The 22,315-nt window shown below is 54.9% G+C and overlaps 1 protein-coding gene across 1 annotated transcript; it reads left to right on the forward strand.

The window, feature by feature from the left end:
• Positions 1 to 3,898: 3,898 nt before the first annotated feature.
• VPS45 (vacuolar protein sorting 45 homolog) lies at positions 3,899 to 21,650 on the forward strand. The gene is made up of 15 exons (XM_064732396.1): positions 3,899 to 4,125; positions 4,221 to 4,355; positions 4,893 to 4,953; positions 5,403 to 5,482; positions 6,359 to 6,427; positions 7,266 to 7,403; positions 8,282 to 8,392; positions 10,507 to 10,641; positions 11,098 to 11,211; positions 11,408 to 11,575; positions 14,237 to 14,395; positions 16,754 to 16,861; positions 17,065 to 17,186; positions 18,431 to 18,562; positions 21,174 to 21,650. The coding sequence occupies exons 1-15, from the start codon at positions 4,033 to 4,035 to the stop codon at positions 21,256 to 21,258; spliced, it is 1,710 nt and encodes a 569-aa protein (XP_064588466.1). The 5' UTR covers positions 3,899 to 4,032; the 3' UTR covers positions 21,259 to 21,650.
• The last annotated feature ends 665 nt before the right edge of the window (positions 21,651 to 22,315 follow it).

Consider the following 22,315-nt stretch of genomic DNA (forward strand, 5'->3'; position numbering starts at 1 on the left):
GCGGCGGAACGGGGGGGGGGGGCGGCACCGGGATCCCCCCGGGACCACCGGGAGGGCGCGGGACACCGGGGGGGCACCGGCACCACCGGGAGGGGCCTGGGACCACCAGGAGGGGCGTGAGACCCGCTGTGTGCGGCCTGAGACCCCTGTGAGAGGCCTGAGACTCTCTGTGTGTGGCCTGAGAGCCTCGTGAGGAGCCCGGGACCCCCGTGAGGGGCCCATGACCCCCTGTATGCGGCCTGAGGCCCCCAGGAGGGGCCTGAGACCCCCATGAGGGGCCTGAGATCCTCTCTATGCGGCCTGAGGCCCCCATGAGATGCCTGAGACCCCCAAGAGGAGCTTGTGACCTCTGTGAGGGGACCAGTACCCCCATGAGGTGCCCAGGATCCCCAGGAGGGGCCTGAGACCCTCTGTATGTGGCCTGAGACCCCTGTGAGGGGCCTGGGACCCCCATGAGGGGTCTGAGACCCCCATGAGGAGGCTGAGACCTCTGTGAGGGGCCCAGAACCATGTAAGGGGTCCGTAATCCCTGCCACCATGGGCCCTGAGGGGTGTCCTCTTCCGTGGCATCTGTACCCCCAGAGTGGGGCTGAAATCCCGGCCCTGGAGAGTGAGGGTTCAGCACCCGCTCTCTGAGCCTGATTCCCACTGGGGATCCTTTCCCCAGCATGGAAATATTCCTGTTCCTCACTCATGGCAATGGGAACAGTGTGGAGTGGGGCAGCAGCCCCAGGTGGCCCCACATTCCCTGGGACACTCCTTGTGACATTCCCTGTGACATTCCCATTGCCAAGGGCTCCATAGTCCCTGTGCCATTCCCTGTGCTGAGAGCCCCACATTCCCTGTGACATTCTCTGTCCCTATGGCATTCCCTGTGCCATTCCCTGTGCCAAGGACCCCACATTCCCTATGACATTGCCCATGCCAAGGGCTCCATATCCCTGTGACAATTCCTGTGCCATCCCCTGTGCCATTCTCTGTCCCTGTGCCATTCCCTGTGACAATTCCTGTGATATTCCCTGTCACATTCCCTGTGCCATTCCCTGTCCTTGTGCCATTCCCTGTGCCAACCCCTGTGCCCCAGGTGGGCCCTGTTCTGCAGCAGTGGCCAGCGGGGGCTGCAGGGGCTGCAGGGGCTGGTGACAAACAGGCCACGTCATGCCCCCAGCTCAGCTGATCCTGATTCTGAATCCATTCTTTGTGTCCTGCCAGGAACCTGCCCTTGTTTGTGTCCTGCACAAAGGGATTGTTTGTGTGGCCGGGCAGGGAAATGTCCAGCACAGAAAGGACAGGCCCGGGGTTTGTCCCTGCTGGCTGCACAGTTTGTCCTCACAGCGGGTCCTGCCTCATGTCTCTGGTGGCCAGCAAGGGGCTGGAGTGCTCCTGTGCTCTGGATGATCCCTGTGCTCCACAGTGATCCCTGTGCTCTGGAACAATCCCTGTGCTCTACAGTGATCCTTGTCCTCCAGAGTGATTCTTGTTCTCCATAGTGATTGCTGTGCTCTGGAATGTTCCTGTTCTCCACAGTGATCCCTGTTCTCCAGACTGATTCCCATTTTCCACAGTGATCCCAGTTCTCCACATTGATCCCATTTCTCCTCAGTGATCCCAGCTCTCCACAGTGATCCCTGTGCTCTGGATGATCCCTGTGCTCTGGAATGTTCCTGTGCTCCGGATTGATCCCAGTTCTCCTCAGTGATCCCCATTCTCCAGAGTGATCCTTGTCTTCTACAGTGATCCCAGTTCTCCACAGTGATTCCTATTCTCCAGAGTGATCCCTCTGCTCTGGAGTGATCCCTGTGCTCTGGAATATTCTTTCTCTCCACAGTGATCCCAATTCTCCACAGTGATCCCAATTCTCCAGAGTGATCCCTCTGCTCTAGAGTGATCCCTGTGTTCTGGAATATTCCTTCTCTCCACAGTGATCCCAATTCTCCACAGTGATCCCAATTCTCCTCAGTGATCCCAATTCTCCTCAGTGATCCCAGCGCTCTGGAATGGGATCAGCACAATGTTAACCAGACATAAAATCCCATCTCGTTCCACAGCTCCAGTCAGAGACATTCCCAGACTGATCTAAAGGATTTTGTGATGAATTCACCCCTGAGGAGCCAGGGGAGGCCTTGGTGCTGCTGCTCCCTCCAGAGCCACACACAGGACAGGGCCGTGGGGACAGGGACAGTGCCCCACACAGGGATGGCACAGCCTGCCCTGGCTGTTCCTCCTTGGAATCAGGAGTGGAGAACCCTTTTGAAATAATCAACACCAAATTCAATCCCTTAAAATAGCAGTGCCATAATCCCAGACAATCCTATTGCCTCAACTTAGGGGCCAACGTCTGTCCTCGTGCCTGGGCAGTGGTGGCAGGCCCAGGGCAGTCATTGGGGAGGTTGAATCAGGGTTATTTACAGAAATTATACTTGAATCCATTCTTATTCAACAGTTAGAAGGTTAAAATTATTATGGTTAAAAAGAGGTTATTAAAATTATTAAGGTTTAAAAGAATTATAAGGTTTAAATTAAAAATTACAGCGAATGCAGAGGTGTTTTCCAGCCTAAACAATTCCATGATTCCAACCACTCCCACCCCACCAATTTGCCTGTGGGGAATGAAAAGTGTAAAATTTCTGCACAATAAAAGTTGTTTAAAATGTTTTACCTGTAAACCAGGGATAAACATCCCACCAGGAAGCCTCAGAGGTTTGGTCTGTGATTCATTTCATTAAAATGGAACAAGAAGAGGTTTGTCTTCCCTGAGAACAAGGACAAAGATGGATTTAAAGAGGAGATGACACCCTGGGTTTGGTTAGTTCACAAATAAAATCCAAAAGCATTTCCAAGGAAACTGGACAATAACTAAACCAGCACTTTCTCATTCCCCACACTGAATCATTTAGCAATAAGGCCAGAAATCAATCAGATGCAATTAAATCTCAATTTTTTGTACTATTTGCCATTATTGTGTGTATCCTTTGGCCAGGAGCACCCACACACTCCTTAAGGCATCACTTTGGATATGAGAAACAAAATCTGGCAAGACATAAGAAATGTAAAACAGAAAATACTGAAATTGTATTTTTCTAGCTAAATCCTTATTTAAACCACCCAAACCTTTGGAGTTTGTACGTTTCCAGCCTCTAGAAAAGAAGACTCAAAGCATTTGGAAGTGAAAAGTAAAATCTCGGCAGGAAATTGAAGGATTAAAGACGCCAAAAGTGTCCATCACTCTGAGAGGAACCGGGGAGCCGCTTAATTGGAAGTGAAAGGCAGGACACACTCATTAATTAATTGTTATCCCCTCTATAAATAGGGCTTTGGCAGCGGGGGAGTGCCCGGCCCGGGTCAGCCCTGTCCCGCCGGGAATAGCTCCTAATCCCAGCGTCCCGGGATTAACGGGACCGGGCTGGTCCCGGGGCGTTCTCCATGCCCGGTTCGGTGGAACCGGGTCACGTCCTTTGTCCTTAGGGACCCTCGGTGTGCCGAGCCCTCCTGGGGGCTTCGGTGGGTCTGCGAGGATTTGGGGTGGTTCGGGTAGAGCTGGAGGGGGTTTGTGAGTGTTTGGGGTGGATTTGGTTTGGTTTAGGGTGGGTTTAGCGCGGGTTGGAGCGGGTTTGTGTTGTTTTAACATAGGTTTAACATGGGTTAAACCATGGGTTTTAACATAGATTTTAACATGGGTTTAAGTGTGTCTGGGGTGTCTGCTTGGGTTCAATATCAAACTTCTCCGCCCTCCCGAGCCACTTCCATTGCTCGGGTTCTTTCGGGAAGGGAAGGACGGGCTGGGGGCTGCGGGAACCCCGGAGGGACCGGGGACTGCGGGAACACCGGGAGTGCAGCTGGCGGAGCTGCTCCCGCTGCCGGACTACAACTCCCAGCAGGCAGCGGGGCCGGGCGGAGCCGTGCCGAAGAGTCCCGAAGTGGGGCCGAGCCTGGCCGAAGCGGGGCCGGACATTCCCGAAGCGAGGCCGGAAAGAGCCGAAGTGGGACCGAAGCGGGTGAGGGGCAGCCCGGTAGAGGAGCATCCCCGCCAAGATGAACGCGGTGCTGGCGGTCCGGCAGTACGTGTCCAAAATGATCGAGGACAGCGGTCCCGGTATGAAAGTGCTGCTGATGGACCGGGAGACGGTGAGGAGCGGCCGGGCCGGGAGCGCGGAGGGCGGCGGGGCCGGGAGCCGGGCCCAGCGCCGCCGTGACGGGCGCTGCCCCCGTGCCGCCCGCAGACCGGCGCCGTGAGCGTGGTGTACACCCAGTCCGAGATCCTGCAGAGAGAGGTTTATCTCTTCGAGCGCCTCGACTCGCCCAACAGGGAGCCCATGAAGCACCTCAAGGCCATCTGCTTCCTGAGGCCCACCAAGGTACGGGGCAGAGCGGGGAGAAACGGCCTCAAATCGTGCTGGGGAGGTTTGGGTTGGATATTCAGGAGAATTCCTTCATGGAAAGGGTTGTTCAGCAGAGCCACAGTCGCTGGAATTGTTCAAATCCGTGTGGATGTGGCACTTGGGGACAGGGGTCCATGGTGGCCTTGGCAGTGCTGGAGGCACAGTTGGACTCAGTGGTCTCAAAGGGCTTTTCCAAAGTCATTAATTCCATGTTTGTGGTGCTGATGAAGAGCTGGGCACTGGAGCAATGCTGGGGAGGTTCAGGTTGGATTTTCAGGAGAATTCCTTCATAGAAAAGATTGTTCAGCCCTGGCACAGGGTAGTGATGGAGCCACAGTCACTGGAATTGTTTAGATCCGTGTGGATGTGGCACTTGGGGACAGGGGGCTGTGGTGGCCTTGGCAGTGCTGGGGGTATGGCTGCACACCAAGATCTCAGAGGTTTTTCCATCCCTAAGGATTCCATGATTCCTTATTCCGTATCTCTGCTCTCCCTGGTGCTGTTTCCATCCAGGAGAACGTGGAGCTCCTGGTGCAGGAGCTGAGAAGGCCCAAGTACAGCGTTTACTTCATCTGTGAGTATGAAGAGGCCTGGAAAGGTCCTGGAGCTCCATAAATCTGGAAATCCCAGTGTGGATGGGACAGGCTGCACACCTCAGTGCACCTTCCTGTGCCAGCTGTATGAGGCTGGAATTCCCACATGTCCTGAATGTTCCGTGGGTTTGGGAATGAGGCAGAATGTCTCCAGCTGCTTTGGGGTTGAATTCCAGTCCTGCAGGCCAGGAATGAATCCCTAGGAAGGCAGGAACTGGGGGAAGTGGCCTCTAGATGTCATTGTGGCTCTGCAGGACGCTGGGGAGATGGGCAGGGAACGGGTTGGGAGCATCCCTGGGAGGTGGCTCAGGATTGCAACACCTGCAGGGTGAGAGGGGCTCTGTGGGATCTCTCCTGCTCCAGAGGGGAGCAGACTGGCACCCACAGGGTCTGCATGGAGCCCCAGTGTCCCTTCCCTGTTTCCTCCCAGATTTCAGCAACGTCATCAGCAAGAGCGACGTGAAGGCCTTGGCTGAGGCCGATGAGCAGGAGGTCGTGGCTGAAGTCCAGGTGAGGTTTGGATGTTTTAGGGAGATCCAAAAGCAAAGGGAAGGTCCAGGCTGCCAGACACTGGGAGCTGTTCCCAGCTGGTGCATGCCAGGCCTGGCTGGGAGGAGGGATGGACACAAATGTGGGATGGAGAGGTAAAAGACAGAAAATGTCTTTTCCATTTCTCTGTGCCCTGGGCTCTCACAGCTGCTGCTGGTTTTGGTGGTTCACAAGGTGCTGCCCAGTTCAAATCCATGTGGATGTGGCACTTGGGGACAGGGGGCTGTGGTGGCCTTGGCAGTGCTGGAGGGACAGTTGGACTCAGGGGTCTCAAAGGGCTTTTCCAAAGTCATTAATTCCATGTTTGTGGTGCTGATGAAGAGCTGGGCACTGGAGCAATGCTGGGGAGGTTCAGGTTGGATTTTCAGGAGAATTCCTTCATAGAAAAGATTGTTCAGCCCTGGCACAGGGCAGTGATGGAGCCACAGTCACTGGAATTGCTCAGATCCGTGTGGATGTGGCACTTGGGGACAGGGGGCTGTGGTGGCCTTGGCAGTGCTCAGTGGTCTCAAAGGGCTTTTCCAATTCCACGATTCCATGTTTGTGGTGCTGATGAAGAGCACTGGAGCAATGCTGGGGAGGTTCAGGTTGGATTTTCAGGAGAATTCCTTCATGGAAAAGGTTGTTCAGCCCTGGCACAGGGCGGTGGTGGAGCCAAATCCCTGGAATTGCTCAGATCCCTGTGGATGTGGCACTTGGGGACAGGGGTTTGTGGTGGAGGGGAGCTGTCAGGGGGGTTTGGGGTGGAGGGAGGAAGGATGATGATCTGAACCAGTGTGTCCAGGGGGTGGGGGGAGCTTGGTCAGAGACACAGAACTGTCCTGCTCCCCTCTGCAGGAGTTCTATGGTGACTACATTGCAGTGAACCCACACGTCTTCTCCCTGAACCTGCTGGGCTGCTGTCGGGTAGGAACACGGCCAGTTGTTCTTGCTTTGGGTAAGGTCTTGTGGGAACCCAGGAAATTCCTCTGGCTGCCCTGGAGAGCTCCAGACCCTGGCAGGAGGCTCAGAGACCTTGGCACAGAGTCACAAACACCTGTGCCTTCGATTTTAACCCATGGAAACAATTACCAGCTTTGTGAGAGGAGTTACAAGGCACAAGGGTTTGAGTAGAATGATGGTGAATTTATCACAGGGTGAAAAAGTGGAATTTTGGGGTTTTTAGAGGTTCAGGAGGCAGGATGGAGGAATCTGGGTGTGTCCTGTCTTTCTCCTTCTTCTTGTTCTCCATCTTCTGGGTGATGGTGGCACTTTTGGATTGGTTTAGGATAGAGACAGACTGTCTGACATAGGTGATAGGGATTGGAAAATAATAAATAAAGTACAGATAGTTCTTAGTATAAAAAGATAACACTGCCTCGAGGGTGGGCAGTGTGCCTCAACCCAACCTGCTGGACAGACCTCAGCAGGTCAGAGAAAGAATGTAAGATAAGAGAAAATAAACAACCTTGAAAACTAGAGTTGAGGAATCCTGACTTCTTTGAGGAAGAAGAAGGTGGGAAAAAAGACTTTTAATACCTCAGAAGCCATTTCAACAACAAACCCAACAAATCTCTCATAACCCAGGGCATTGGGGGGCTGCTGGGGGGGAATGGGCCTTGGCAAGGAGATTTTGTGTGCAGCCCCTGGGTGCCTGCTGCTCCAGCACTGTTGTGCTTTCCTGTGAGACTTCAGCCCTTAGAAACGAGGATGTGGGGAAGTCTGGGAGCTGTGCATCCCTGTGAGGGGCAGCTTTTCCTTCCAGGGCCGCAGCTGGGAGCCGGCTCAGCTCACCAGGACCACGCAGGGCCTCACTGCCCTGCTCCTGTCCCTGAAGAAGTGCCCCATGATCCGCTACCAGCTCTCCTCAGAGCCAGCAAAGCGCTTGGCCGAGTGTGTGAAGGTGAGAGCAGCCCACAGCTCAGCTTTAGCATGAATTCAGCCTTGGTTGGTTTTTTACAAACACCTGTTTGGCACTGTCATGTTTTCTGGAAAAGTCTCTTCACCAGGATTTTTCTCCTGGGAAGCTGAGAAGCCTCAGAGAAAAAGGAAACCAATATTGTCTCATTTGCTTCTCTTGTGTTTTGCTGCTTTGGAATGTGGTCTGGAGATTGCTTATCCAACAGGTGTTTGATTGGTCTCATGTAAATTGTTTTAACTTAATGACCAATCACAATCAGGTTGTGTTGGGACTCTGGAAGAGCTCACAGTTTTCATTATCATTCTTTGTAGCCTTCTGTCTGTATCCTTTCTCTATTATTTAGTATAGTTTAGTATAGCATTCTATAATATAATGTCTAATATATAATATATAATATATAATATATAATATATAATATATAATATATAATATATAATATATAATATATAATATATAATGTATAATATGTAATATATAATATGTAATATATAATATGTAATGTGCATTGTATATCATATATTATATAATATACGTTACACGTTACACGTTACACGTTACACGTTACACGTTACACGTTATATATTATATATTATATATTATATATTATATATTATATATTATATATTATATATTATATATTATATATTATATATTATATATTATATATTATATATTATATATTATATATTAAAGTGTCCCATTTCCCTGGGGCCTTCAGCTCCTCCCTGGCAGTGCAGACAAAGCTGCAGAATTGGGCTTTCACCCTCCCTTCCCCGTGTGCCTAAATCCATGCTGAGCAGGAGCCTTTTCCAGGATTTCAAGAGGGATTTTTCCCATTTTTTCCCCCCATTTCTCCACAGCAAGTGATCACCAAGGAGTACGAGCTGTTTGATTTCCGCCGCACCGAGGTCCCGCCCCTGCTCCTCATCCTGGACCGCTCAGACGATGCCATCACCCCCCTGCTGAACCAGGTGAGCCACACCCAGGTGTGCCAGGCTGGGGCAGATCACACCCAGGTGTGCCAGGGGTGGGGCAGATCACACCCAGCTGTGCCAGGAGTGTGCCAGGTCTCACACCCAGCTGTGCCAGGCTGGGGCAGGTCACACCCAGGTGTGCCAGGGGGGGGCAGGTCACACCCGCTGTGCCAGGCTGGGGCAGGTCACACACCCAGGTGTGCCAGGCTGGGGCAGGTCACACCCAGGTGTGCCAGGGTGTGGGCAGATCACAACCCAGCTGTGCCAGCTGGGGCAGGTCACACCCAGCTGTGCCAGGCTGGGGCAGGTCACACCCAGGTGTGCCAGGCTGGGGCAGGTCACACCCAGCTGTGCCAGCTGGGGCAGGTCACACCCAGGTGTGCCAGGGCTGGGGCAGGTCACTCCCAGCTGTGCCAGGCTGGGGCAGGTCACACACCCAGGTGTGCCAGGCTGGGGCAGGTCACACCCAGGTGTGCCAGGGGTGGGCCAGGTCACACACCCAGCTGTGCCAGGGGTGTGCCAGGTCACACACCCAGCTGTGCCAGGGGTGTGCCAGGTCACACCCAGGTGTGCCAGGGGGGCAGTCACACACCAGCTGTGCCAGGGGTGTGCCAGGTCAACACCCAGGTGTGCCAGGGTGGCCAGGTCACACCCAGGTGTGCCAGGTGGGGCAGATCACACCCAGGTGTGCCAGCTGGGGCAGGTCACACCAGGTGTGCCAGGGTGGGCAGGTCACACCCAGGTGTGCCAGGGGTGTGCCAGGTCACACCCAGCTGTGCCAGGCTGGGGCAGATCACACCCAGGTGTGCCAGGGGTGGGGCAGGTCACACCCAGCTGTGCCAGGGCTGGGGCAGATCACACCCAGGTGTGCCAGGGGTGTGCCAGGTCACACCCAGGTGTGCCAGGCTGGGGCAGGTCACACCCAGGTGTGCCAGGGGTGTGCCAGGTCACTCCCAGCTGTGCCAGGCTGGGGCAGGGTTGGGAGCCCTGCAGCAGCTGGAGTTCAACCCCTGGCAGGTCATGGTTGGATGTTGTAGAGGAAAGTGTTGCTTCACACCCCCAATCCCTGCAAAATCCCTCTTTTATCCCTGGCTATGTTTTCCAGACCTGAGTGGGGGTTGTTTGTGCTGGCTTCAGTGGCAGATGGACCCAGCACCTTGGAAATGGGGCCACCAGCACTTCCATGTGGTTTCTGGAGCCCCAGTGCTTTGCAGGGCCTTTCCCAAGGGTGTTTGTGGGGCTGTGAGTGACCTTGCCCTGCTGAGTCTCCCTCTGTTATTGATGGCTGCTGGATTTGCTGGGAGCTGTTGGATTTATTTGTTCCATGCTGTGCTGCAGATCCTGGCAGGATCTGTTGGTCTCCCTTCATTTCTGTGGGATCAGGAATTGCACCTGGGTGGGACCAGCAGCCCCAGAGCTGCTGTAACACCAGTTCTGCAGGAGCTGGAGGTGACATCTGTGTCACAGCCCAGCCCACACCTGCTTTGTGGTGTTTAGGATTGTGCTCAGCATCAGGCATTCTCTGCTGTTTCAGGATTTCCTATCCCAAAGAGATTCCCGGGGATGTAAATGGAGTGTTGGGCACGGCAGGGCTCTGATCAGCTGTCACTGTTCTCTCTGGGTTATTTTTAGACTTCTCAGGATAAAAATAGAAACTCCTGATGTGCAGAAATGCTCCTGCCAGTGGAGCATGCAGGGAATTCTGCAGTGGAAATGTGGGACTCTCCCTGCCTGGGCAGGAATTGGGGGGTTTGGTGGCCAACAGAGGTGTTGGAACAGGAATGTAAATCCCCATCCCTCTTCAGTCCGTTTTGAAGGTTCCTGCAGGAATTCCTGATCTGGTGGGAGGTGTCCCTGCCGTGGGTTGAGTGTCCCTTCCCAGCCAAACCATGCCATGATTCTGGAGTGGCCCTGGAGGGGGGCAGTGTCTCCCCATCTCGTTATTTACCAGCGATGTTCATTTTCACCAGAACGCCCTGGCTGCTCTGAGGGACACATCCCAAACTCTGTGCGTGTCCTGGCGTAGCAGAAGCAGCTTCAGCTGAACTCCATTGATTTCCCAGTGCTGTGTCTCACCAAGGTCATCCCTTTGCCTCCCTTTCCTCTGGCAGTGGACGTACCAGGCCATGGTCCACGAGCTGCTGGGCATCAACAACAACCGCATCGACCTGTCCCGCGTGCCGGGGATCAGCAAGGACCTGCGCGAGGTCGTCCTGTCCGCTGAGAACGACGAGTTCTATGCCAATGTAGGTGTCCAGGGGGGCTTCACCAGCACCCACAGCTGGGCTTTGCCACAGGAAAGGAGTTTCTCTGTGATTTTGGGGATTTTGGCACCCCTCAGCGTGGGGATGTGCCGTTTGTGAGCATCGTTGTGCAGCATCAGTGACATCTGATGTGGGATAACGTTCTAGAAAATGTGTTTGTGGTTTTGGGGATGGAGTCACCTTCTCCCAGCTGCTCAAAGCTCTTTGGGATGAAACTGCCTGCCCCAGGTCAGCCCAGGGCTGTGTGGCTGCACAGAGCTCTGAGCTCACCTGGGACCTGTGGGTGTGGCTTTAAAAGGTGTTTGATGTGACTCCATTTCTGTTCCCTAAATCAGTGGAAATGAGGCAGAAGGACTCCAGCTGCTTTGGGGTTCAAGTGCAGCCCTGCAGCCCAGGAATTACTGAGTTTCCCTCTGCTTCCCATCTCGTTCCACACAGAACATGTACCTGAACTTCGCCGAGATTGGCACCAACATCAAGAACCTGATGGAGGATTTCCAGAGGAGGAAGCCAAAGGAGCAGCAGAAGCTGGAGTCCATAGCAGATATGAAGGTACAAATTCCATCCCATTTGTGTCCCATCCTTTAATGTTAGGAGTAAATAAAAAACACATCCCTCCCAGAAACCTCCTGTGGGCTCCTGGGATTGAGGTGTCCCAGAGAATTGCTGGGAATTTGTACCATTTATGGCCGGCTGCACCCATCTTCTGCCATCTCCTGCTTTTCACTGCCTCAGTTTCCCCTCGCAGGCCTTTGTGGAGAACTACCCTCAGTTCAAGAAGATGTCAGGCACAGTGTCCAAGCACGTGACGGTGGTGGGGGAGCTGTCCCGGCTCGTGGCCGAGCGGAACCTGCTGGAGGTGTCCGAGGTGGAGCAGGAGCTGGCCTGCCAGAGTGACCATTCCAGTGCCCTCCAGGTACCCATCCTGCCCCTGGGTCAGGGGGGTTTCACCCCATCTGTGCCTTGGGAGGGGGGATTTGATGCTGGCAGGCAGTGGGAGCTCCCTGTGGGGAGGGACACTGCGTGTGGAATTGCTGCTCAGATGGCAATGAGTCATGGTTAATAACTGGCTTGAGAAGCATCTTTGCAAATCCTGTCCTTACATCCCACAATCCAACATTCTTTCTTTATATTCAGCCAGTTGGTTTCTGGCAGACACCAGGGTAAAACAACCTCAGATGCTCCGCAGGAGCTGATGTGTTTGGGCAGGAGAAAAGCTGGAATCCGTGGAATTGTCTTTAGCTATTTTCTTAAGAAAAGCCACTAGAAAGACCCTTAAATCCAAGATTTCTTTGGCAGAGAGGCCTGGAAAAGCTGGAGGGAGGCTCTGTGACAGCTGAGTGTGGCCCCTTGTGCTGTGAGCAGAGCAGGGTCTGGCAGAGTCAGTGGTGCTGGATTTGGGCTGCTGTTCCACAGCAGCTCAGAGCGGGGCTGGAGAGTCTCAATTCTCATTTCTGAGAAATGATTCCTTGATTTCCAGTGGTGCAGGGGGATTCCCAACACTTGGCAGACCCTTGCATGGCCCTGGGGAAGCAGAGGGGCTGGGAAATGAGGAAAAGCAGCTCCAGCAGCTTTGAGATCAGTTCCTGCCCCTCCTCTGTGGCTCTGAGCTGCAGGTGGGGGCAGAGGGGGTAACACCGTCCCCAGAGGTGGAATGTGCTGCCATCCCTGTGGAGCAGGGAGGGCAGGGATGGGATTCCATGGCTGCTGCCTGGCAGGATTTCCATGGCTGAGTGTGGAACTGGGACTGCAGCCAGGAATGTGTTTGCTGGAAGCAGCCTCTGAGGTCCTCGCGCTGTATCACTGTCTCCAGCTCAGGTTGTTGTGGTTTAAAAGTCAAATATTCCCAGTCTGCTCCCTCCCTGTGCTGTGAGCTGTGATTTTTGATGGGATATGCACAGCACAGAGCTGGTGCCAGGTGAATCCTGGGGTCACCTTGCTCCTGCTCTACACAAACAGCATTTCTGCAGTTTTAGAAATGCTGCCTCAGTTTCCTTCCAGCCCCTGGGAGATTTGGAAATGAAAGGAAACCCCTGGAGGTGGGATCTTTGTCCCTGCAGCCCCCCCACCCTGGGCTGTCCCTGCTGCAGCTCCAGCAAGGGGGAAAAGGCCACGGGACAAGGAGCAGCAGCCAGAGCCTGGAATAAAGATGGAATTGTTCTCCCCTGATGTCACTTCAGGGATTGTTGGATCTCTGGTGCCCCAGTCTGGGACATTTGGGTTCCTCCTGCCCTGGGCTCTCATTAACCCCGACACAGAGCATGAATGGAGGGTTGGAATCCCAGCTCCTCCCATGCACAATGGGGTTTCTGTTCTCTGCTTCCTGCTGCTCCTGGCACTGCCAGCACAGGAACCTCCCTGGGGCTCTGGTTCTCCCCTCACAGGTGAATTCCTGACCTTGAGTGGTGAAATTCCTCTTGATCCTCCTCACAGCCAGGATTTTATGCTGTTTTTAGTCAGCATCAGTTAAATGGGTGCCAACAAACATCTGGGCCAGGGTGGTGAATCCAGCAGCAGATCAGGAGTGATAACAGATCCCTGCTCTTCCCTGTAGCTGGGATCTCTCTTTCCCTGCTTTAATTCCTTCCCTCCTTTGCTTCCAAATCTGCAGTTTGTTCCCCCACATCTCACATCCAAAGCTTTGCTGAGACTTTGATGCCTCTGCCTTGCACCTTCCAAAAAGGAAATGGAGTTGGGGGTTCTGTAGTGGTGGAACCTTTGGGGTGGAGCTGGAAACACCCAGGTAGAGCTTGGAGGTGTCTCAAAATCCCTGTGCACAACCTCCCCTCCTGCAGCACCACAAAGGGCTCAGGACCCATCACTGGTGTGTTGTGAATTCCCAGTTCCACGGAAAGACCCAAAACCAACTTGTACTCCAGTAAATCCTCCTGTGAAACACCTGAGGGGCTGTGGGGTTTGTACCGCACCTGCATTGCCCGTGGCAGTTGCTGGGCAGCGAAACCGAAACCGCTCTGATAAGTGACTGATAAATGGCTGATAAGGCGGTGACACCGCTGGAGGTGTCTGTCTGTCTGTCTGTCCCCGTGTCCCCGGGCTGAGCGGTGACACCAGTGGAGGTGTCTGTCTGTCCCCATGTCCCACAGAGCAGTGACACCAATGAAGGTGTCCGTCTGTCTGTCCCCTGGCTGAGCGGTGCCTGTGTCCCACAGAGCGGTGACACCAATGGAGGTGTCTGTCTGTCTGTCCCTGTGTCCCGCAGAGCAGTGACACCAATGGAGGTGTCTGTCTGTCTGTCCCTGTGTCCCGCAGAGCGGTGACACCAATGGAGGTGTCTGTCTGTCTGTCCCTGTGTCCCCTGCTGAAGGTGTCTGTCTGTCTGTCCCTGTGTCCCGCAGAGCGGTGACACCAATGGAGGTGTCTGTCTGTCTGTCCCCGTGTCCCCGGGCTGAGTGGTGACACCAATGAAGGTGTCTGTCTGTCTGTCCGTGTGTCCCCTGCTGAAGGTGTCTGTCTGTCCCTGTGTCCCGCAGAGCGGTGACACCAATGGAGGTGTCTGTCTGTCTGTCCCTGTGTCCCCCGCTGACGGTGTCTGTCTGTCTGTCCGTGTGTCCCGCAGAGCGTGCGGCGGCTGCTGCAGAGCCCGCGGCTGTCGGAGCTGGACGCGGCGCGCTTGGTGATGCTCTACGCTCTGCGCTACGAGCGCCACGCCAGCAGCGGCCTCCCCGCACTGCTGGAGGAGCTGCGCGCCCGCGGGGGCAGCGACAGGTACCGCAAGGTAAATAACCCTGGGATGGGGTAAAACAGCAACAGGTACCGCAAGGTAACCTGGGATGGGGCAGGTACCACAGGGTAACCCTGGGATGGGGTAAAACAGCGACAGGTACCGCAAGGTAAATAACCCTGGGATGGGGTAAAACAGGGACAGGTACCGCAAGGTAACCCTGGGATGGGGTAAAACAGGGACAGGTACCGCAAGGTAACCCTGGGATGGGGTAAAACAGCGACAGGTACCGCAAGGTAACCCTGGGATGGGGTAAAACAGGGGCAGGTACCGCAAGGTAACCCTGGGATGGGGCAGGTACTGCAAGGTAACCCTGGGATGGGGCAGGTACCGCAGGGTAACCCTGGGATGGGGTAAAACAGCGACAGGTACCGCAAGGTAACCCTGGGATGGGGTAAAACAGGGACAGGTACCGCAAGTAACCTGGGATGGGGTAAAACAGGGCAGGTACCGCAAGGTAAATAACCCTGGGATGGGACAGGTACCGCAGGGTAACCCTGGGATGGGGCAGGTACTGCAAGGTAACTGAGGGGGAACTGGTACCACAAGGTAACCCAGGGAGGGTAAAACAGTGACAGGTACCACAAGGTAACCCTGGGATGGGGCAGGACAGGGACAGGTACCGCAAGGTAAATAACCCTGGGATGGGGCAAAACAGGGACAGGTACCACAAGGTAACCCTGGGATGGGGTAAAACAGGGACAGGTACTGCAAGGTAACCCTGGGATGGGGCAAAACAGCAACAGGTACCGCAAGGTAATTAACCCTGGGATGGGGCAGGTACTGCAGGGTAACCCTGGGATGGGGTAAAACAGCGACAGGTACCGCAAGGTAACCCTGGGATGGGGCAGGTACCTCAGGATAGCCCTGGGATGGGGCAGGACAGGGACAGGTACTGCAAGGTAAATAACCCTGGGATGGGACAGGTACCGCAAGGTAAATAACCCTGGGATGGGGTAAAACAGGGACAGGTACCGCAAGGTAAATAACCCTGGGATGGGGTAAAACAGGGACAGGTACCGCAAGGTAAATAACCCTGGGATGGGGCAGGTACCGCAAGGTAACCCTGGGATGGGGTAAAAAAGCGACAGGTACCGCAAGGTAACCCTGGGATGGGGCAGGTACCACAAGGTAACCCTGGGATGGGGTAAAACAGGGACAGGTACCGCAAGGTAACCCTGGGATGGGGCAGGTACCGCAAGGTAACCCTGGGATGGGGCAGGACAGGGACAGGTACCGCAAGGTAACCCTGGGATGGGGCAGGAGGGAGGACAGGTACTGGGGTAACCCCAGGGTGGGGCAGGATGGGGAGCAGGTAGCACCAGGTAACCCTGGGGTAGGGCAGGAGGAGGGACAGGTACTACCAGGTAACCCCAGGGTGGGGTAGGACAGGGGCAGGTAAGCCCGGGGTGGGGCAGGAGGGAGGACAGGTACTGGGGTAACTCCAGGATGGGGGCAGGTAGCACCAGGTAACCCCAGGATGGGGGCAGGTACTCCCAGGTAACCCTGGGGTGGGGCAGGTACCCCAGTGTCCCACAGGATGGGGGCAGGTACCACCAGGTAACCCCCACCAGGTAACCCCGGGGTGGGGCAGATCCCCCGATGTCCCACAGGATGAGGAATCTCTGCTGTTTGGGATGAAACTGCCTGCCCCAGATCAGCCCAGGGTTGTGCTGTTGCACAGAGCTCACCTGGGACCTGTGGGTGTGGCTTTAAAAGGTGTTTTATGTGACTCCATTTCCGTTCCCTAAATCAGTGGAAATGAGGCAGAAGGACTCCAGCTGCTTTGGGTTCAAGTCCAGCCCTGCAGCCCAGGAATTACTGAATGGGGGTTGGACTGCAGAGGTCCCTTCCACTCCTGACCAGTCTGTGATTCCTTGATATTCTGAAGGATTTCATAAAGCAGGGATGGCAGGAGCCTGCTGGGAGGGGAGTGTGGCACCTCCATGGGCCTGGGCTGTGCTTCCTCTCTGCTCTTCCTCCCCCACTCTGCCCAGCTCCTGCAGCACCAGCAGTGGCTGCAGCGAGGGGCTGGGGATGGAGAGGAGCTGGCAGGGAGGGAACAGGCAGCAGTGCCAGGAGCAGCTGGGGAGGAGGTGGAGGAGAGGGATGATGTCACCTCGTGTGGAGGAGCTGCTGCAGGCGATGGAGATGGAGATGAAGCTTCTCCTCAAGCAGGAGGGTCGGGGTGGGCTGGGGGACGCGGGGGTGCTGCTGCTCTGCCCCCTCACCTCCGTGTGTGGTTCCATTGGCATCATCTCCACGGCTCCTTGTCCCCGAGGGGTGTCTGCAGTGAATCCTCACCCCTGGAGGGGGTGCCAGGCTGACGGGCTGTGCCCTGTCCCTGCACAGCTGGTGTCTGCCGTGGTGGAGTACGGAGGGAAGCGCGTGCGGGGCAGCGACCTGTTCAGCCCCAAGGACGCCGTGGCCATCACCAAGCAGTTCCTCAAAGGCCTCAAGGTACCAAGATTCCTTGGGGAAACGGGGACAGGCTCAAAACTGCAGCCCAGAGGAGGAGCAGGGCTGGCAGGAATGCACTCAGGGCCTGATTGCACTGAGAACAACATGGAGAACTTCTAAATTCAGGGCTAGAACCTGCTGTGCCTCTGCTGATCCTCCTCCCTTGCTGGGCCACTTCCTAAAGAGCTTCTGTCTGGCCACAGGGCATTGAGAATGTGTACACCCAGCACCAGCCCCTGCTCCAGGAAACCCTGGACCAGCTCATCAAGGGGAAGCTCAAGGACAGCCAATATCCCTACCTGGGCCCCAACACACTCCGGGACAGGTACGTGGGGCCTGCACTGGGACACAGCAGCTGGGACATCCCTGCTGTCCCCAACACTGTCCCCACAGTGGGATGGGACTGATGGTGAACAGAGCTGGGGATTGGCACAGAAATCTCTTGGTTGTAGAGGTCTTGTATCCCCAGGGATGTTCCCAGACTGGGGTGTGCCTCACCCTGGCTCACATGTGCCATTCCTGATGGGCAGCAGAGGTGAAGGATGAAGCCCTCACCCAGCAGAGGAGGCAGGAGCAGCTCTGCTCCAGGTCATGCTGTCCATGCAGTGATCCAAGGAGGAAATGCCTGGTGTTGGTCCTTCCAAGGGGTTGGGAGGGTGGTTACAGGAGAGGGAAGGAGCAGCTCACTGGAAAGCAGGATGTGCACAGCACACTGAGTTTGTGTTGGGATAGAGCCTTCCTCTTGGCTTCCCTCAACAATCCCACATCTCCCTGCTGGCTGGGAAATGTCCTTTCAGGTGAACTGAGGCACAAATCCTGGCACTTCCTGATCAGCCTGGAGCTCCAAGGCAGCTCTGTGTCCTTGCCTGACTCCAGAATTGATCCTGATTTCCCAGCCCCAGCAGATCATGCATTAAACATGGCACGTGGATCCACAGGGATCGGGGTGCTGCTGCTGGAGTCAAAGTTCAGGAGAGGTTTGGGGCATTCAGTGGATTGTTTTCAGCTCCTCATCACAGGGATGAGGGAGTTCTTTAAAGGAGGCACCCTCAGGATCCTGGATCTGCCTCCAAAGTGCAGGATTTATCCTTGGCTTTGTCTGATCCCAACTCAATGTTTGTGGCTGCTCCATCCCAGAAATTGTCCAAGGCCAGGTTGGTCGGGGCTTGGATCCACCTGACTCCAGAATTGATCCTGATTTCCCAGCAGATCATGCATTAAACATGGCACGTGGATCCACAGGGATTGGGGTGCTGCTGCTGGAGGCTGCTCAGGGCTCTGGGTGAAAGTTCAGGAGAGGTTTTGGGGCATTCAGTGGATTGTTTTCAGCTCTGAGCCCAGCACATCAGGAATGAGGGAATTCTTTAAAGGAGGCACCCTCAGGATCCTGGATCTGCCTCCAAAGTGCAGGATTTATCCTTGGCTTTGTCTGATCCCACCTCAATGTTTGTGGCTGCTCCATCCCAGAAATTGTCCAAGGGCTTGGATCCACCTGCTCTGCTGGGTGTCCCTGAGAGCTTTTAGGTCCCTTCCAGCCAAACCACTCCATGATTTGTGCTTTTATCCCAGGCCTCAGGACATCATCGTGTTCCTCATTGGAGGGGCCACCTACGAGGAGGCTCTGGCTGTGTTCAACCTGAACCGCTCCAACCCCGGCGTCCGCATCGTGCTGGGGGGCACCACCATCCACAACACCAGGAGGTAAAATCAGCCCTGTGGAACTGCTGGCACGGCAGGAATTTGGGAGATCCCACGTGGAAATGGGTGTCAGTGCTCTGGAGCCACCTCTGATCCCTGAGCTGGAGGTTTAACTTGAATTTCCATGAGTTCAAGGGCAGGCAAGGAGAGTTTTCCACAGAGGTTTTCTAGTTTATAACACAGGGCAACACATGGGAATTCAGCACTGAATGAACCTGCAGCTGCTTTGCTGAAGGTGGGCAAAAATCCCTGTCGGTATGGGAAATGTCTGGTTTATAAAAACAAATAACTTTTCCTGGTTTATAAATACAAATAACTTTTCCTGAACCCAAATGATTCACTTTGGGCACAGGAAAGAATTGAGGCCACAGTGGGAATTGCTTCCTGGCCAGGCAGGAGAGCAGGAATTCTCTGAATTCTCAGGAATTTCTCCAGATTCCCAGTGCTCAGTGTGGGATGGTGGGAAAATCCTGAGATGAAGCTCAGGATCTGCAGCTCCATCCTTGGATCTGCTTGGATTGGTGCTGCCAGGAGCCACCCTGGCTGGTTTGGGCTCTGCTGCTGTGCAGTCCCTGAATTATTTACAGAAAAGCTGGGATTCTGTGTCCAAATTTGCATTTCAAAGAATGAAGTGGGGGGAGAAAAATAAAAGGAAAATAAAAGGAAGGGCTGGATGTGGCCTGGTCCTGCCTGGGGAGGACAGCAAGGGACCTGTTGTGAAACAGCCCTGTCCCAAATGTTCCATTTTCTCTTGGATAAGGTTTCCCTGAGCATGGAAGGACAATAAAACTGTCTGCTGTCCATTGTTATCCACAATTCCAGCACAGTGCCCCAGGATCAGGGATATCTCAGCACATCCATGCAAGGAAAGCCAGGTTTTAGTGTGTCCCAAGCCCTCACCTAATCCACGGCCTTGCTGATTCCTGTGGGATTAGGGCAGATATGTCACCAGAAACAAGGGGATTTGGCTGTTAATGCACAGAGCAGCCGTGTAAGCACCTAAATCCTGCTCCCATTGTTCCTCCTCCCTGCTGCAATTGGGACCAACATCTGGGAGCCCTCAGGGGTGGCCCAAAGGATGGAGAATCTGCTCTGCTCCAGGGATTCCAGAGCAATTCCAGAGGGTTTGGAGGAGAAAGGGTTACAGAGGATCAATAATCGGCTCAGAAGGAACATCTGGTGCTGGGGCTGACTCATCCTGGCCAGGTTGAGACAAACCTGCTGGGACTAATCCAGGATGTGGGGCCTGACCCAGTTACCCAGTTAGAGCCACACTGGTGCCACTGGGTCCTCCTGGGGACTGCACCAGGCTCGTTTCTCCTGGGAGTTCCTGGGTGGAGCAGCTCTGGAGGTTCCTGCAGAGGCCTCTGCTGGGTTCTCAGCTGTGGAGGTTCCTGCAGATGCCTCTGCTGGGTTCTCAGCTGTGGAGGTTCCTGCAGAGGCCTCTGCTGGGTTCTCAGCTCTGGAGGCTCCTGCAGATGCCTCTGCTGGGTCCTCAGCTCTGGAGGTTCCTGCAGATGCCTCTGCTGGGTTCTCAGCTGTGGAGGTTCCTGCAGAGGCCTCTGCTGGGTCCTCAGCTGTTCCTGCAGATGCCTCTGCTGGGTTCTCAGCTGTGGAGGTTCCTGCAGAGGCCTCTGCTGGGTTCTCAGCTGTGGAGGTTCCTGCAGGTGCCTCTGCTGGGTGGAGCAGCTGTGGAGGCTCCTGCAGAGGCCTCTGCTGGGTTCTCAGCTCTGGAGGTTCCTGCAGATGCCTCTGCTGGGTTCTCAGCTCTGGAGGTTCCTGCAGAGGCCTCTGCTGGGTTCTCAGCTGTTCCTGCAGGATCTGCAGGGTCCTTGGAGCAGCAGGGTGGGTTTGTGCTGTGGTGCAGCTCATTTTTAAAGGGTAGGTGGGAGTTTGGCTCATTCCTCCAGTCACTCCAGACTGGGAATGTGCTGTGATGGACCCTGAGGTGTCACTGGTCACAGGCACAAGCTGTGCAGACAGCACAGAACCACAGACCCTCAGAGCAGCAGTCATTCCCTGCCAGAGCTCAGTTCTGCCTGGTTCTAGTGCCTAAAAATAACCTGGAGGAGGGAGAGCTCAGGCTGGAACACACAGCCAGGTGCCAGAGCTGTGCCAGAGCTGGTGCCACCGTGGGCAGTGCCCTGGCTGTGCCCCCTCCCAGCTGTGTCTGGTGGCACTCAGAGCTGGGGGTGCTGCAGGATTTTGCAGGAGATTTCAGGGTTTTACTCTTTTTCAAACCTCTCAAGATTCACAACCTGAGCTGCTCCAGCCCCAGTTTAGGGGAATCCCATTTCTGCAGGATTTGTGGCATCTCTTGGTTTGTATTTCTTTATCTTTTGGGGTATTTTTGAAGCATTGCTGTTGAGATCACCTGATCAGCACACTGAGGGATGAGTCAGCCTGGGCATGGCCGTGGTGTCTCACTGCCAGAGGAACCATCCTGGGGCAGGATCCTTCCAGCTGGGAGCATTGCTGCCCTTGGGTGGGTGATGCCAGCAGGCCTGAGCTTTGTGCTGGGGACAATCACAGCCCCTCAGGCCCTGGGCACATCTGGGACAAGGCCATGAGCCCCTCTGGCCCTCGTTCCACTGACCTGAGGCTTTCCCAGCAGCTTCCTGGAGGAGGTGACAGCCGCAGGATTCCGCGGTCGAAGCACTGAGAGCTCCCAAGTCCCACCAAGGTCCAGCAGACGGTGAATCCTGAAGAAATGAGGGGTTTGTGAACATTCAGAGCTTTCCCAGAGCAGAGCAGAGCAGGATGTTCCTGGCCTGCAGCTGGAGCTTCCCCTCCACACCCAGAATGGCAGCGAGTGCTGCAGCTGGCACTGGATGTGCCCCCACTGCAGCTCCTCATTGTCCCCTCACAAACTGCTCCAGGACTGGCATGGTCACCTTGAGGAGAGCCTGGGACAGCCCCTGAATCTCTTCAGCTCTGCACAGGACACAGGAATGAGTCCCATGAGGAGCCCATGCAGGGGGAGCAGCTGTGGGGGTCTGGCTGGGGGGCACAGGAGCCCTTTGCTGTTGTCTGTATATGTTGAATCCTATTAAATCCCCCACTTTGCCCAAATCTGTCTCCTAGATGATTCCCACTTTCCCTTTCCCAAGGCCACAAGGTGCAGTTACAGCCTGAGCCTCCATGGGAGCTTTTGCTCCCCTCCAGGACCACACCAAGGAACCTGCAAGTGCATTTCCAGCTCTGCTCCCTGGCCTCTAATCAGCACTTGATTGGGAATTAACAAGCCAGATCAAATGAAATGAGCTCCTAAATCCCTGGGAATTATCTTGGCATCACAGCTAAGTCCTGTTGATGTGGGAGAGAGCAAAGCCCTGCAGGGAGGAGGGGACCTGGGCAGCTCTTTGGGGAAGGGAGGGGGGACACAGCCTGTGCTGGGGTGGAACTGGGTGGGCACCAAATTTTTAGTGAATTTTGGGTTGCTGGGACAGGCAGAGCTGTAAGAATTCCCCCTTAGAGGTGACTCAGGTGTCTGAGAGCCCAACAGAGGGGAGCTGTCAGAGGATACTGGGCAGCCCCTGCCCCAGACACCAATGATATCATTGTTGTCAGAGCCACAGAAAAGCACGTGTCCTAATTAAACTCCCAGGCAGCAGCTTCACACTTGATATCCAGAGGCAAAATGCTGTGTGGGGGGTGTTAAATACATAAATAAACCAGGAGTTTGCTGATCTGCTCTGCAAGAAGAGGCGATTTTGGCAACTGTTTGTTGTGGAGCAGCACAAGGAGCAGCTGCAG

This window comes from Zonotrichia leucophrys, chromosome 25, assembly GCF_028769735.1.
Source record: "Zonotrichia leucophrys gambelii isolate GWCS_2022_RI chromosome 25, RI_Zleu_2.0, whole genome shotgun sequence".
NCBI lineage: Eukaryota > Metazoa > Chordata > Aves > Passeriformes > Passerellidae > Zonotrichia > Zonotrichia leucophrys.